General features: G+C 35.6%; 1 protein-coding gene across 2 annotated transcripts in view; it reads left to right on the top strand.

Annotated features, from left to right (window-relative positions):
* The window catches only part of LOC105432303 (UDP-glycosyltransferase UGT5), a 70763-nt gene that overhangs the window by 7350 nt on the left and 49564 nt on the right, over positions 1-13849 (top strand). For both annotated transcript variants that reach the window (XM_089084004.1, XM_011647048.3), the window contains exon 2: positions 7796-8015. In XM_089084004.1, coding sequence (XP_088940130.1) covers positions 7796-8015 — 220 coding nt within the window. The remainder of the gene's footprint in view (positions 1-7795; positions 8016-13849) is intronic.

The raw sequence follows: 13849 nt of genomic DNA on the forward strand, positions 1-13849 counted from the left end.
ACTGAATTTAAGAAATTGTTGTTGTTGATTAATGCTGATGTTGATAAATGTAACAATAAAAATATAAAGAGAGATTTAAGTATATTTTTCTGTTTACTATTCAATAGATCAAACTAAACTTTTCCAAGATATTTATTTACATTGTATAGAACTAGATCTATGTTATTTTACGATAATAAGATATTGAAAAAGAATTATTAAATTTCTAAAATAAATTCTTATATTCTTATATATAAAATTTATATATAAAATTTCGTTCATAAGTATATAGAAGAAATTTAGATACTATAATGCGCATACTGTATAAGCGCATTTTTTGAAAGTAATTTAGTAAATTTATGATAAAATACCGATATTGTCGATATTATAATATAAAATAATTCTGATATTATTGAAATTGAAATTAAATTAATATTGAAATTAAAATAATATAAAATAATTCCAATGAAATTATTCTATGAAATATGTTACAATTATAATTGCGTCTTGCAAATTTATATATTCTTTTTGATACTAAAAATTATACATAATTATACATATATTTTTTCTTTTCTCTTTTTTTTCTCTCTGTCTCTCTCTTTCTCTCTATCTATCTCTGACGATCTCTTTTCTTCTGTATTTTTATTTAAATTAATGTCGTTAATTATCTAAATTAAGTCATTATATACATGACAGAAATAGAAAAAGGAAAAGAAAGTTATATAAAATTTTTAATAGTTATAGAATGTTTTTAAATTAGTTTTAAATTAGTTGAATTTGTATAGAGAGGATTAAAAGTCTAAATGCAACAGACCAACCATTAAATTACGAACTTATAAAGAACAATGAAAATCTGTATTATGATTATTTCTATGGAATAGTGGATAATTTGAACTGTCGATATTGAATAGACATGTCTATCGTCCATGACCGCGAGAAATTGAAATACTTCCGGCAAGAGCCGGGATTCCCCGGCCAGCACGCGCGCGCGCGCGCGCGCGCGCGCGGTCAAACTAATCGCACCGAATCGCGGCGGAATCGGTCCGCGTGCGCGAAACATCGAAAGCGGCTTTCGAATCCCTGAAACCGTACGGTAGCTACGGTATGTGCTATTCAACCCGGGCCACGCGGGGGTGAGCGTCAAATAGTTTTGAACGGCCAAACCAGAAAGCGGCCCCGGCATATTTGAGGAGCTTTTGGTGCTCCTGGAAACGATTTCCGCCAATCTGGCGAATAGCGATACACAGATGAATGTTGGGTTAATTGGTAACGAAATCGACGTTGAAAATTCGCGAAGTTATCAGTAATATAAATATTTATACACAATTTTTATTTGTAAAAGAGGAAACGAGCGCTTTATAATTAAGCAAGATAGCATAAGATTATTATTTCACTGTTTTTAATTTTTTGTTAAAAAACAAAAGAGGGAATGAAAAAAATAGAAAAGAGAGAAAAGTATTGCATGTATATATTTTGTATTATACAATATTACTTATATAATAATAATTGATGCACGTCATAATTTTTTTCATTTATTATTTTAGATTAGTCAGTAATTAATAAAAAACGATTTGTATCATAGAAATATCTTTCTTCGATAAAATAATAGTTAATTAGAATTACATTTTTATTATACTCTATGTATGTTATATTGCACGTATTTATCTTATCTATTAATTAAATATAACAATAGGGAAAATTACAGATCAAATAATTATTTTATCATGGCATATGTTTTGTCCATTTATCAAATTACATTTCCCAGTTTCATAAATACTGTATATGTATTCTATACGAATATAAGAGTAACACTATCGAATTATTTTATACTTTGTTAAATAAACAATATAATTTAATTTAAAATAAAAAAGAAGCTCTATTAATGTAAAGAGTTAATCAATAAGTTATCACAAGATGATGTCTCTTGTCACGCCATCAATGAGTTTCTAACTCTCGTTTGTTCCAATTCGCCTCAATTAGGAACTTTTTGCCGACTCATTTTCAACCAGCCTCTTTCTCGATGGGAATCACCTTTCGGCCGTCGTGTAAATTTATCCACTAGGTAACGTGTCTCGAATACTTCGGCAGTTTTAGTGCCCGGATCATTTGCCTGGGCGGACAGTGCGCCTACTATGCGTCCCTCGGGCATGGGCGAGAAAGGGGACGAAAGCCGACGTAGAACAGAGCAGAAGGCGAGGAGACTGCCGCGAGAATTTTCGCGTAAGCAGTTTTGCAGCTCGGCCTCTGTCGAGTGAAACGACTTTAATTAGGCAACTCGCTAACGACCCGACGGCAACATAAATCACCGTTAAACCTTCCCGACTACGCCGAGAACCACCCTCATTCTCGTCACCCCCCCCCCTTCTCTCACCCTCTCCCTCCCTCTCTTTCTCTCTCTGTCTCTCTTTCTTTCACATTTGCCACAATGTCATTTCTCTTTTTTGTTTCACGATGGTCCATCATCGTTCGTAGTGGACGAAGCGATCTGTGACTTGCTTTGAGCTACGTCGACTAGCATATATCAATTTCTTTGAGAATATTATTGAGATAATTTAAATTTTTCCTTTTTTAAATAAAACAACTGTTTTTACCGTGTCTGATATTTCTTTAATATTATTATTTAAATTCTATATTTTAAAATATACAAACATTCTAGAAATTATTTACATTTTAGAAAGTAACAAATATTCTGGAAAATATAATAATATGAATTCGATAAATAATTAAATATTAAAGAAATTAATTTTATATAATAATAATATATTATAAAACATTCTTTTTTTTTTAATAGAGCTGAATTATTCTATACATTATTTTTTCTTTTTCTACAATAAAGACAAATAAAGTAAAGTTTTTTTTCTATATCTAATGCACTTTGTCTTAAAATTTCAAACTACATGGGGAGTTCTTAAGGCTCTTGATTGATCATTGCGGTTATATTGAATCGTGATGTCATAATAGAGAAAAGAGATTTCTTGCACGCCATTTGCAAATAAAGAAATATTTAGATAAAACAACACTTGAAATTGCTTTAAGATACTTATAAAAATGGACAGAATCAACAGTGAGCAGCAAAAATTCTATTATTCAGCTTCTTACTATGACAAAAAGATAAATTAACAGGCATGAAAAGTGATAACGTGCTGACAACAGAATTTTTTATTGTACGTTATTTCGTTATGCTTAAATAATGCAGATGTGACTTGTCTTACTCACTTAAATTCGTTAAAATGGACAAAAACTAAAATTACCTTTGAATTTTATATGTAAAAGCATATTTTTCACTTTTTTCAACAACTGTCAAACCGTACGTTTTTTTTACCTAAATAAACTTCATTTCACTGCTTTTTATGATTATTTATTGACTGTTAAAAGAATGATAGCTGTTTATTTTCATAAGTGTCTTAAAGCCACCTCAAATGTTACTTTCTTCAAATATCTCTTTATTTACAAAACGTGCAATAAATTTCAATTATTATTTTTTGTTTATGATGTCACGATTCTAATATGACCATAGCGATTAAGAATTTTAAATTATAGTTCAACAGTTTCACACATACACACATATACACACGCGCGCACGCACTCATATGCATGTACATTGTGTGTGGACAAGATAAATGCTCTAACATGACTTTTAAATATTTCTTCTGAAGAGAATTTTTTTTCAGAAGCTTCATGTAATAAATAGAATTAGCTATCTTTTGCTCGATAATTACATAATTGCAAACATATTATGATTACTCCTTATCACGCTATAATTTACATAAGACGATTTTCACTTATCATTCATTTTAAATATATAGCTGAGATTCTTGATTCCATTGTACTGTACACGTAGTAACTGAATTATTTTGATTATGTTTTTGTGTCTCATTATTACTCTATTTCATTATGCTTGCGTAATATATTGATCCAAGTTGAAATATTCAACTTGGATAGCTCGCGGATTCAGTTTAGATGACTTAAAATTTGATATAGGCATTTGAAAAGAATTTTCTTTTAACAGACAGAGTAGAAGTTTATGAGATTAAGAAATTTTTTATCACTACACTTTTATATATTTTTATGCTGTTCGTATCTTACTTTGTACGTACGAGTTATAAAATTATATCTCCGCAATATATATTCCTCGAGATGAAAAATGAGCTTACCTTTATTAAGCTCCAGAATTATAACTGCGAAACTCATATGTACTTTCGGATTAACGACTAGATTATTTTACTCTCTCTCTCTCTCTCTCTCTCTCTCTCTCTCTCTCTCTCTCTCATTTCTCTCTCTGTATGCCAACTATTCTTTGTTCCCATTTCGTTTTTGCACTTGCCTTTAGTTCGCTAGTGAGAAGTATCCTCTCTTATCTCCCTTATTTTTTACCCGAAAATTCGCAGACCGAGGGTAAACATACCAAAAGAGATTCGCAATTGAGATTCCCGTATACGCGATTTCTAATCTTATCATCAGTATTTTCTCCTCGCGAGTGTGCTCTACATCCACATCGTGGAAAGTTGCTCGCGTATCCTGAGGCGGGCCTGAAACGAACTCGGGCAGGATCGCTCATCGCGTCTTCGATTTCGATGCGATGCGTATTTCCGTACACGTTCGAGCGTAAACAGTGATTTCGCCAACGGAGAAGAGATTTCGCCGTCTCCTCACTGAGCTTCCGCGTATACTTTCCGCGTATACTTACGAATATTCGATATGAGCGGATTCAAGAAAAGCAGAAGGGCCTAGCTCCTTCTGCTTTTAGGGAGGAAGATTGATAAGTAAAGAGAATCATTTGGAATATTTTTTTCCTTCATTCGAAAAACCGCCGCTGCTGTTCGCGACATTTGCGACGAGTGTCAAACAGTTCACGTCGAATCCGCGTTTATTACTGCGTTTACGCAGGTGTATTTAATAACATAATAATATTGTTGACACAATTCATCATGCTTATGAATATCGATGAAATCTCTCGACAAAATGATCTGGCACCTTTCAAATTCATGTCACTACACAGAATCTCTTATTATTACAATCCAGTCCTAATATTCTATTAAGTCCTAATTTATTGCACACGTACATTATATTTTAATGTTATTATAATTGTAATAGCCGAATTATAGTTGTATCTCTATAATTAAAATAATATCTACTTGTCTCTTGTTAATATTTCTGTTACACTATATAACAACATATGTATAGTAATATTATAATGATATAATAACAGACCTAAATTTCCCCTCTCCTCGTTCATAGAGTCAAGTGCGTCCCTCGTATTTCAAGTAATCTTGCTGAAACTAGGTCGTAAGTTGGTCAGACGTTACGATCGATCGCTTTAATTTTATTATCTCACTTCGTGACTGCTGTACCTTGATCTCTTCTCTTTCCGCCCGCTTCTCTTCCTCTTACTCGCCTCCCGCTTGCTCGAAGCTACTTCCGTACTTTCCGTATTCTTTTCTCTCCTTCCTTTTTTTCACGAACCCTTCGAGATCGTGCTCGCAATTTCTTTTTTTTTCAATCTTTTATGCAACACTATAAAGTTAGGTGCATTACATCTGGGGAAGAACAAAATTCTTGGACGAGAAGAATCACCTTTTACTCGCGTCTTAATTGCAATATCGATCGCGTTAAAAAGCACTTTTTTTTATGAGTGCGAAAGTTCTCTGTTCATCTTTCACGGAATGATGGGACATCACCTCAAATTTTTTGATACAGTTTCGAAAGTCATTAAATAAAGATATATCGATATAATGCGTAATCGATATTTCCAAGTAAACGTTTTTCGTCTATCTTTTTTTTTTTGGCACAATATCAAGATCCCTATGCGGGAGCTGTTCGATTCCTGCTAATGTTATCCTTTATCGCGCGTCGCATAGTGGCAAATAACATCTATTCGCGTGCAACGTGGCGCACAGAGGTGCACGGGGGATTTCATATCGCGCGTGATTTACCACACGGCGGCGAAAATCTCGGAGCGCGAATCTTACGATGGAAGATCTCTCTCTACTTCCCCGATTTTTCGCCGGCAGATTTCTCTCTCTCTCTCTCTCTCTCTCTCTCTCTCTCTCTGCGCGCGTCACAAAAATTCCGCGCCGATAGATATCCCTTGTCACGTATCGACGTGCACTGGAAGATGATACGGAGGCTGCATCGAGAGTGCGAAACCTCGAGATGCGGCGGCATTCGTCGTCAAAAGAAGCACATCCTCGCGACATGATGCGTGGATATATATTCGCGCGCGCGCGTGTATATGCCTCGTGCGGATGTAATGTAAACCCCCGCAAATATCCGCGTACATCCCATGAACCTTTTACTCCCCGCGTAACGGTAGGCGAATGTTGGTGGTAATGGAATTTGACATTAGGATCGACGCCGGAGACGTGCTGCCGGCTCTTATACGGAAAGAGGAAATACAGACAGCCACGAAGGAGGGCGAGCGACTTTTATCACGAATATCAGCGGTTATGGAAAATTCCCGCTACGAATATTCGACATTGACTGCAAGATAACATCTATATATGTCTTTATACAAAAGCAAGAAAAAGAAAAAGAAATTGCAGAAGAAAGATGCTACGGTATCTATTTACTATATTAATCATGCCAGCAAAAAGGTATTGTATGTACTTTGACTTTACACGGAGTTTTGATGGAAGCGTTAATAAATCATGATCGAAAAAATCTCGGAATTTAATATCGGCGAAGGCTAATTAAGGCCTCTGAACTCGGTAGAAAACGTTGCTTCTTTTGCGTTAATTAACGAACGGAGCTGCATTAATCGTAAATAAAATTCTAGCGTGTATAGTATACGTGAAACATGAAGAATTAAAGAATAAATAAGAAAAATTAAATTAACAAATATCCATATATATATATATATATATCAGATGTACTATATTATTCAAATTTATAAATAAATATTTAAAAATTATAATTATACATATTCTGTACATAACTTAAGTATTCTTATATATTCATAGAGGTATAATTTTTTCTAATATGTATAATACATAAATATATTAAAGAAAATTACATCATTTTGTTGTTGAAAACGCTAATTGTGCATCTCTTCTCTGCGTATTTTATACTAATTTAGAGAATATAGCGCATCGCGAGGGAATATCCTTTATCCGTCTCGACACCTCGGATGTTCGAGCCGCGACTATTATCGGCGCAATACGCGGTTGTTAATGAATTAAACTCGTAATTTGCGTCACGATCAATTACGAATTACCGAGTCGAATCCGTAATTCGCCTGTTAATTGCGTTGTAAATTATAGATTCTTCGTTATAAGCGCGCGTGCGAGCGCGAATGTATGCGTAATTAATCAATTAAGTGCTGCCGCACGCGCGCACGCGGAAGATTACGTGCTCTTGGCAATTCCATTTAGGGCCAGAGTCATTTGTAACGGCCCGTTACGTGCGTTACGTACGCGAGCTCTCTGTGACCCTGACATTTTTAGTGCAAATTGCGATTTGAATATTTCCAGCGTACGGCCGCTACCAGCTTTGTAAATTGAACCGTTGTTTGCAACGGTTGCCGAAAAGGCTATCGCGCAACTCCCAGGAATACCAACAATATCGCTATTGACTAGAACAACAGTCCAATTGATTTTAGGCAATAAACTAAATAAATTAATTTCCCTCTCTTCCATTTGTTATTTATTAAATAATTTTTATTAAAAAAAATATCTATATATATATATATATATATATATAGTTTTTTAAGATAGTACTTTTATTTTCGAATCTTTTCTGATTGACTTGTTTCTCCTTCTTAATGTCTAAGTTGTTAATTAAGTTTTTATTGTTAATTATTATTTTGCTATATTTTTAGATCATCCGAATGTCAAGTGTTTCTTGGGTCACGGTGGTCTTCTTGGTCTCACGGAGGCTACTTACGTAGGTTTACCAATGGTCTTGGTGCCGGTGTTCGGTGATCAGTACTACAATGCTGCTGCAGCGAAGACTAGAGGTGCCGCATTGATGCTCCCGTATTCTGATTTAACCGAAGAGTCATTGAGACATGCTTTGAATGAAGCTTTCAACAATACCAGGTACACTATTCTTAATTTCTATTATTCTTGACAAATGTTTTCCATCTTAACATAATTGTATTTAAATAAATACATTATATTTAAATACATTATATTTAAATCTTTAAATATTTATATATTAATAATATTTTAATATATTTAAAAAATATTATACATTTATTAAAATTATATTTAAATTTAATATAATTATATTTTAAATTTTTTTATGAAATTTCACGTTAGCGAATTAAATTCGCCAGCCGTTTCATCATTAGGTTTTTTTTTAATTAGTGACAAAATAGAGAATCGCAAAAAGTATCACAAAAAGATTAACAAATTTAATTTATCGGCAGTAATCATTTCATTAGAAACAAATCTGAAATTAAGCGCATTCTCTAAGCGCATTTCGTAAACACATCGGCGGACTGCCTGGAATTTCGCCAATGTATTTTCGGTGCAGAATTATCTATTACTGTAAACTACTGTGCCGCCGATATATATCGGTTGCGTTAAAATTTCTCACTCGCGATGTCACGGTGCAGAGGGTGGCATGGAGGATGGCAAAGGATTGTCACGAAAAAAGGAGAATCGCATAATCTGTCCGGATATTCGCTCCGTTGAATATCTCACGAGCCGTCCGGACGCACCGGATATCCGGCAAGTGCATCGTCGTTGCAACGCGCAGCCGAGGCGCCTCGTTAAATCCCAGCGTGGCTCACTGGCGTTCCCAACTCCCCTTCTAGCCCCCTTCTTCCCCTTTTCCGTTCTTTCCATCAGCTTTCAATCCCCCTGGTCCTCTTTCTCTTTATTTGACATTATATACCACTCGTTCTCCTTCTCCCTCCTTCTCTGAGAGAGTAGACAATATTATGTTGGGAGGCGAAAGAGGGACGGGGGTTGGTGAACGGGGTACAACGTATCCAGTATCGTCCAGCGCTCTTGGCGTAACCCTCCGGCAGGCAGTATTTTTTTCTCCCTTTCGACACGCCGTCGCTCTCGTCGTCGCAAATTCGAGGCACGAATCGCGGAAAGAGCGGACGTGTTCCCCGGATGGGGGCAACATGTTCTGTAGTTCCCTCTTAATTCCCTTCGCCTTCGTCGATCGACGGACGCGCGGGATGAGAGCGAGCGAACGAGCGAGAGCGAGCACACCGTGGCCCGTGCACGCGTATCCGGCACGAGGAAATCGCATGGGAAATTCCACGAGCATTAAATGTTTCACGAAACATCGAATCAACGGCACGCCGTCGATGACGACGCGGAGGCGTGCTGAAATGAAATTTTACATTATTCAACGTTGTCCTCCTTCACCCTCCTCGTTTATCTCACTCTCTCTCTCTCTCTCTCTCTCTCTCTCTCTCTCTCTTTCTTGGCTAAGTACGGTCAACTTGTTAACCGCACGCGTTTTCGTTATCGAGGCAACCGCGAACTGTAACTACCCTCCATGGTATGCTCAAGAATGCGTGGAGGATGGAGGAACGAAGGGGTCGACGCGTCCCCCAGGATAAAACGAAGGAATTGTATATCTTCGTTTATTTGACGTATCCGGCTTCTTCAGAATTCTTACGATGGCAGTTCTTACATTGGCGGTTTTTTGTGCGTAAGATCTGGTTTCAAATAACATTCAGATTAAAATTCAAAGAAGGTAAAGTTTACTCACGAATTAAACATGTTACGATACGCACACATAATGCTTTTATTAATTCTGATATGTTAATTATGCAGTTAAATTAATTATAATTCTCCGGGATTACTTATAATTCAGAAATGTTCGAGCTTTGATATCTTAATTAACAAAAAATGAGTATTTTTATTTAATTACCGGGTTTCGTTTAATGGATAGTTTCATGCATGAGATTTCACGCTGCTTTATTTCATTTTCATATTTCACCCAACATTTTTAAATTTAAACACGTAATATCCCGCTCGAGCGACATTCTGCTAAATATGCCACAACATACAAAATCGGATGCGGGAAGAAAATTTATGCAATTTTAAAACCTCAGTACCTGTGGCTGTATTTTCTGCTGTAAAACTTTCGCCCGTTTGTCTGCGTGACTATAATAGCGCTGGTTGGTATCATCGTAATCGCCGCTGGCACCGGCTTCTTTTCGAGGCCCCGACTTACAGAAGTGCGCGCGTACGGCTTCTGTTTTCCCTCTTTAAAGGGAGATTTGCATTCGCGAAGCGCGTCGAAGAATGACAGCGTTATAATTATAACGCATGCATAGCGTTTAAAGCTACGTACTACTCCAACGGTAATAATGGGCGGCTTCAAGAACCCTGCAATTTGAAAGTTACTGTACTTTTCTATTCCTGCTGTATATGCTGCGAGAAAATGTTGGAGAGCTAAACACATCGTTGAACGCATGTACGTGTAAAAGATGGCTATTAAACTCGCTTGACGTTTCCAATTTAATGGAAATTACGTTTGTGGGCTTTACACAGGAATTCATTACTAAATGCTTAGTTGTGTTGTAAGGAGGTAGAGAAAAACTGAAACCCTAACGGAAACTTTGTTTCAACAAAAACTTAACTCTGGTTGTACTGCGATTAATGAGGCGAGAGTCGAAAGTTATACTCAGTACCATGCTGTAATACTCCTTTTGTTTTATTAAGGTTTTATGAGATTTCCTTATATGATTAAATATGATTTCTCTCAGATTGCATGCATATCCGTCTATCTACATCTGTGTAGAACACAGATGTAGATAGACATCGGTTATATGGAACGTAGTAATTGTAAACAATTACGAAATTAATACGTGACTTGTCTGCACGATTTTCATTTCCGATATGTCATGATTTGCCAGTGGCCATTGTTTTTTATGATTCTTGTGGATTTTCGTTACGTAAAATTATTATGAAATATAGCGCGTTTAATTTGATAAAACGAAGCGACGCTGATGCGCATTATGCAAAAATTCATGAGACGCTAATTACCACGGAAATAATCAGTAACCGTAAATTTACAAGAAAATGTTTTCCTTTCGTCTTCTTGCAATCCGTTTATGGAAAAATTAATTAACTCTTTTCTTCGTTAATTATACTTAATAACTTTATTACAGTAGACAAATATATCATAAACTTCTTTGTATAATTTTTGGACTGTGTACTCTAAACAAAGCCGCAATTTTATCAAAATCATTATTTTTTATATGAAAAAAGCAGTTTTACCAAGATATTTAAAAATTTGATCATATATAAATTTGAAAATAATTTTGTTACATTCTAAAGATAATTATGTAGGACGCTTAGGTATGACAATATTGAAAAGATTTTTTTCTATTTGAGCAATCAATTTGAACTTTCTGCATGATTATTTTGACAACGCGAGAAATTTATTTTTAGATCTGTATCTGGTTTTTAGATGCTTCAGCAAAATTACTTTTTTTAGCAAAATTACAATTCAAGCAAAATACAATTCGAAATGTGCAAGTTAAACAACAGTTGTTGTCATGATAATGAAATGTACATGTTTAATGCGCCGCAATGTCGACAAAAATATACGACAGATAAGCGAACTGTTTTTGTTGCGCGATAACAGATCACGATGTGTCTGTATGTACATGCGGATAATTCCGCCGTGCGTAATAAAGTCGGCTTAATAAATCAGAGTGGATATGAAACTGTTGCGCCCGGCTGCGCGTTTTCGCGCCGTACGACATTCCTTAACGTCAGTGTAATCACGATGTCGTCGGATTTACGAGCCGTCGCCTTGGACCTCCAGCTAAGGACCTGCTGAAGTTAAGATATACGCGCGATTCCAGTTTCATTATAATACCATTTGCAGACATAAATTTATCCACGAGTACTCAGTGCGTTCAGTCTCCGAAACACGATCCTCCAAGTTATAATCTTTTGCGGCTTGTATTTCTTCGTTCGAATTTCTTACGAGAAGAAAGAAGACTTTGAAATATATTTCTTCCAGAAGTAACGAATTAAAAAAAAATACAAATGGGAAAGAAAAAAATGGGAAAGGAATGTTATAATATTAATTTCGTTAATTTAATTATCTATTAAAATTTAATTACTGTTGTCAGAAAACTTTTTTTTTATAAATACTTTTTTAATTATATAATTGTATTTGGTTGACTGTCTGAAATCTGATATTTTTAACTTAAGCAAATATTCAAACCGAGACTTAAATTACGTAATTGTAATTGAAAGTTTTTCTGAATGTTAAGCGTATAAAATATCTCTTTAGCGTTCAGTTATTGTAAAAATAATTTAATCTCTTTCTTTATTCGAGAGTATGACTTTTGTATTTAACTCAAAAGAGGATAATATGGATTACTTTTCTAATTGTATAGTGATTCTAACCGGATATGCGTTTCAATGTTCCACATGCCAACAATGCGAATATTGAAATGGATCAGATGTGCGTCATGCCATTGTACGCACTATGGCGAGTCCGCATTGTTTTAGAAAATACGGTGCAATTATTCGAATGTGATATTATATGAGCGGGGAGAATACCGAATTATCGGACAGTTTGAAAGCGCCGCTAACATCATTTTGTCGATGATGCCATACGGGCCATACGGATCCATAACGCGTTAATTACTTCGTGTTGCAGATTTACGAGCACAAAGGGGCTGAAATTGCGATAGATAGTCGAGGCCGCTTTTCTATAAACCATCTTTGTTATCTTTTCTTACCGTTGATAAAAATACTGGAGTTTATTTTAACAAATTTAATATTAATAAATTGGTCAATCAGGCAAAAATATAACGACTTTCCTGAAGTACAATCACAATAAAATTAAATATACTGTTAAATTTTTTAAATAAAAAAATTTGTATGAATAAGTATATCAGATGAATAATTCGCATAAAAATATGACATCGTTATTTTACGTGATGCCTAAATCACAATGCGAAATACATTATGAAACAAATACGATAGGGATGATATGACTGGTTGAAAATACAGATCGTCCTGTGACAAAGCGGGATTGATTTTAACGTTGCAATTTTACGTTACAATGATGTTCGCTTCGCACAGTAGCTAAAATAATAGAGCGCATGCAGTTCCGATAATGAAAGGAATTAATTAATGGTAGAACGTTCGGCAAAAAGCAAATGTTTGGCTGGGAAGAGCAATTCACGGATTGAAATATTTACATTTTCCGCCAACTTACAAAATAGTTCGTCAAACCGATGTAATAATGAGCAGGGTAAATCGACAACGAACGATTTTCTCTCGATTTGTTTAAATATGCGGGCATTTCGCGTGAGAGAGAGATTAATTGGACTTGCGGCAGAAGTTGTAACATTCATGATGTTACGATCAATACGACTCCTCATGTGTGTTCAGGATTTATCGGGGAACATTTTGGAGGCAGATCTTTTGAAAAATTAAAATGTTTTTCAGGCAAAAATTTCCCATGTGTGTATAAAAAAAGTTCACCGAGAATAGGTCCACGGATAAAATATAGGTGAGAACGTTCTGTACCAAAGTAGAAAAGTTCATTGTCATCAGACATTTAAAAGAGTATCTTCCGGTTCCAGAGAGTCAGATAAAAAAGGGGATGTATTATTAGTAGCGTAAAGGATTGTAAACTGCAACGCGCCGGGACTCATTCTGCAGAAATAAATTAACGATACAGAGTGTATCCAATTATTTCATCTGGCCATCCTCTTGGCTATCGGGTTGTTACGCGACGCCGCACTTTCTCGTTTTCTGCGAAGTGGTTCTCCTTTTTTTTTTCTTCCCGTTAGCTTCTTCGTACACCTTCGTCGACCATTACATCCCTTACGGGCGAGCAGGTGCGCCGAAGCACTCGTAGCATCCGCACAGTCCTCGTTTCTGCCTCCAAGAAAAAGAGTCCCCTTTTCTCTTTCCTTCTTTGT

The sequence above is a fragment of the Pogonomyrmex barbatus genome, unplaced genomic scaffold (genome assembly GCF_055798465.1).
Source record: "Pogonomyrmex barbatus isolate J1 unplaced genomic scaffold, ASM5579846v1 scaffold1, whole genome shotgun sequence".
Lineage (NCBI taxonomy): Eukaryota > Metazoa > Arthropoda > Insecta > Hymenoptera > Formicidae > Pogonomyrmex > Pogonomyrmex barbatus.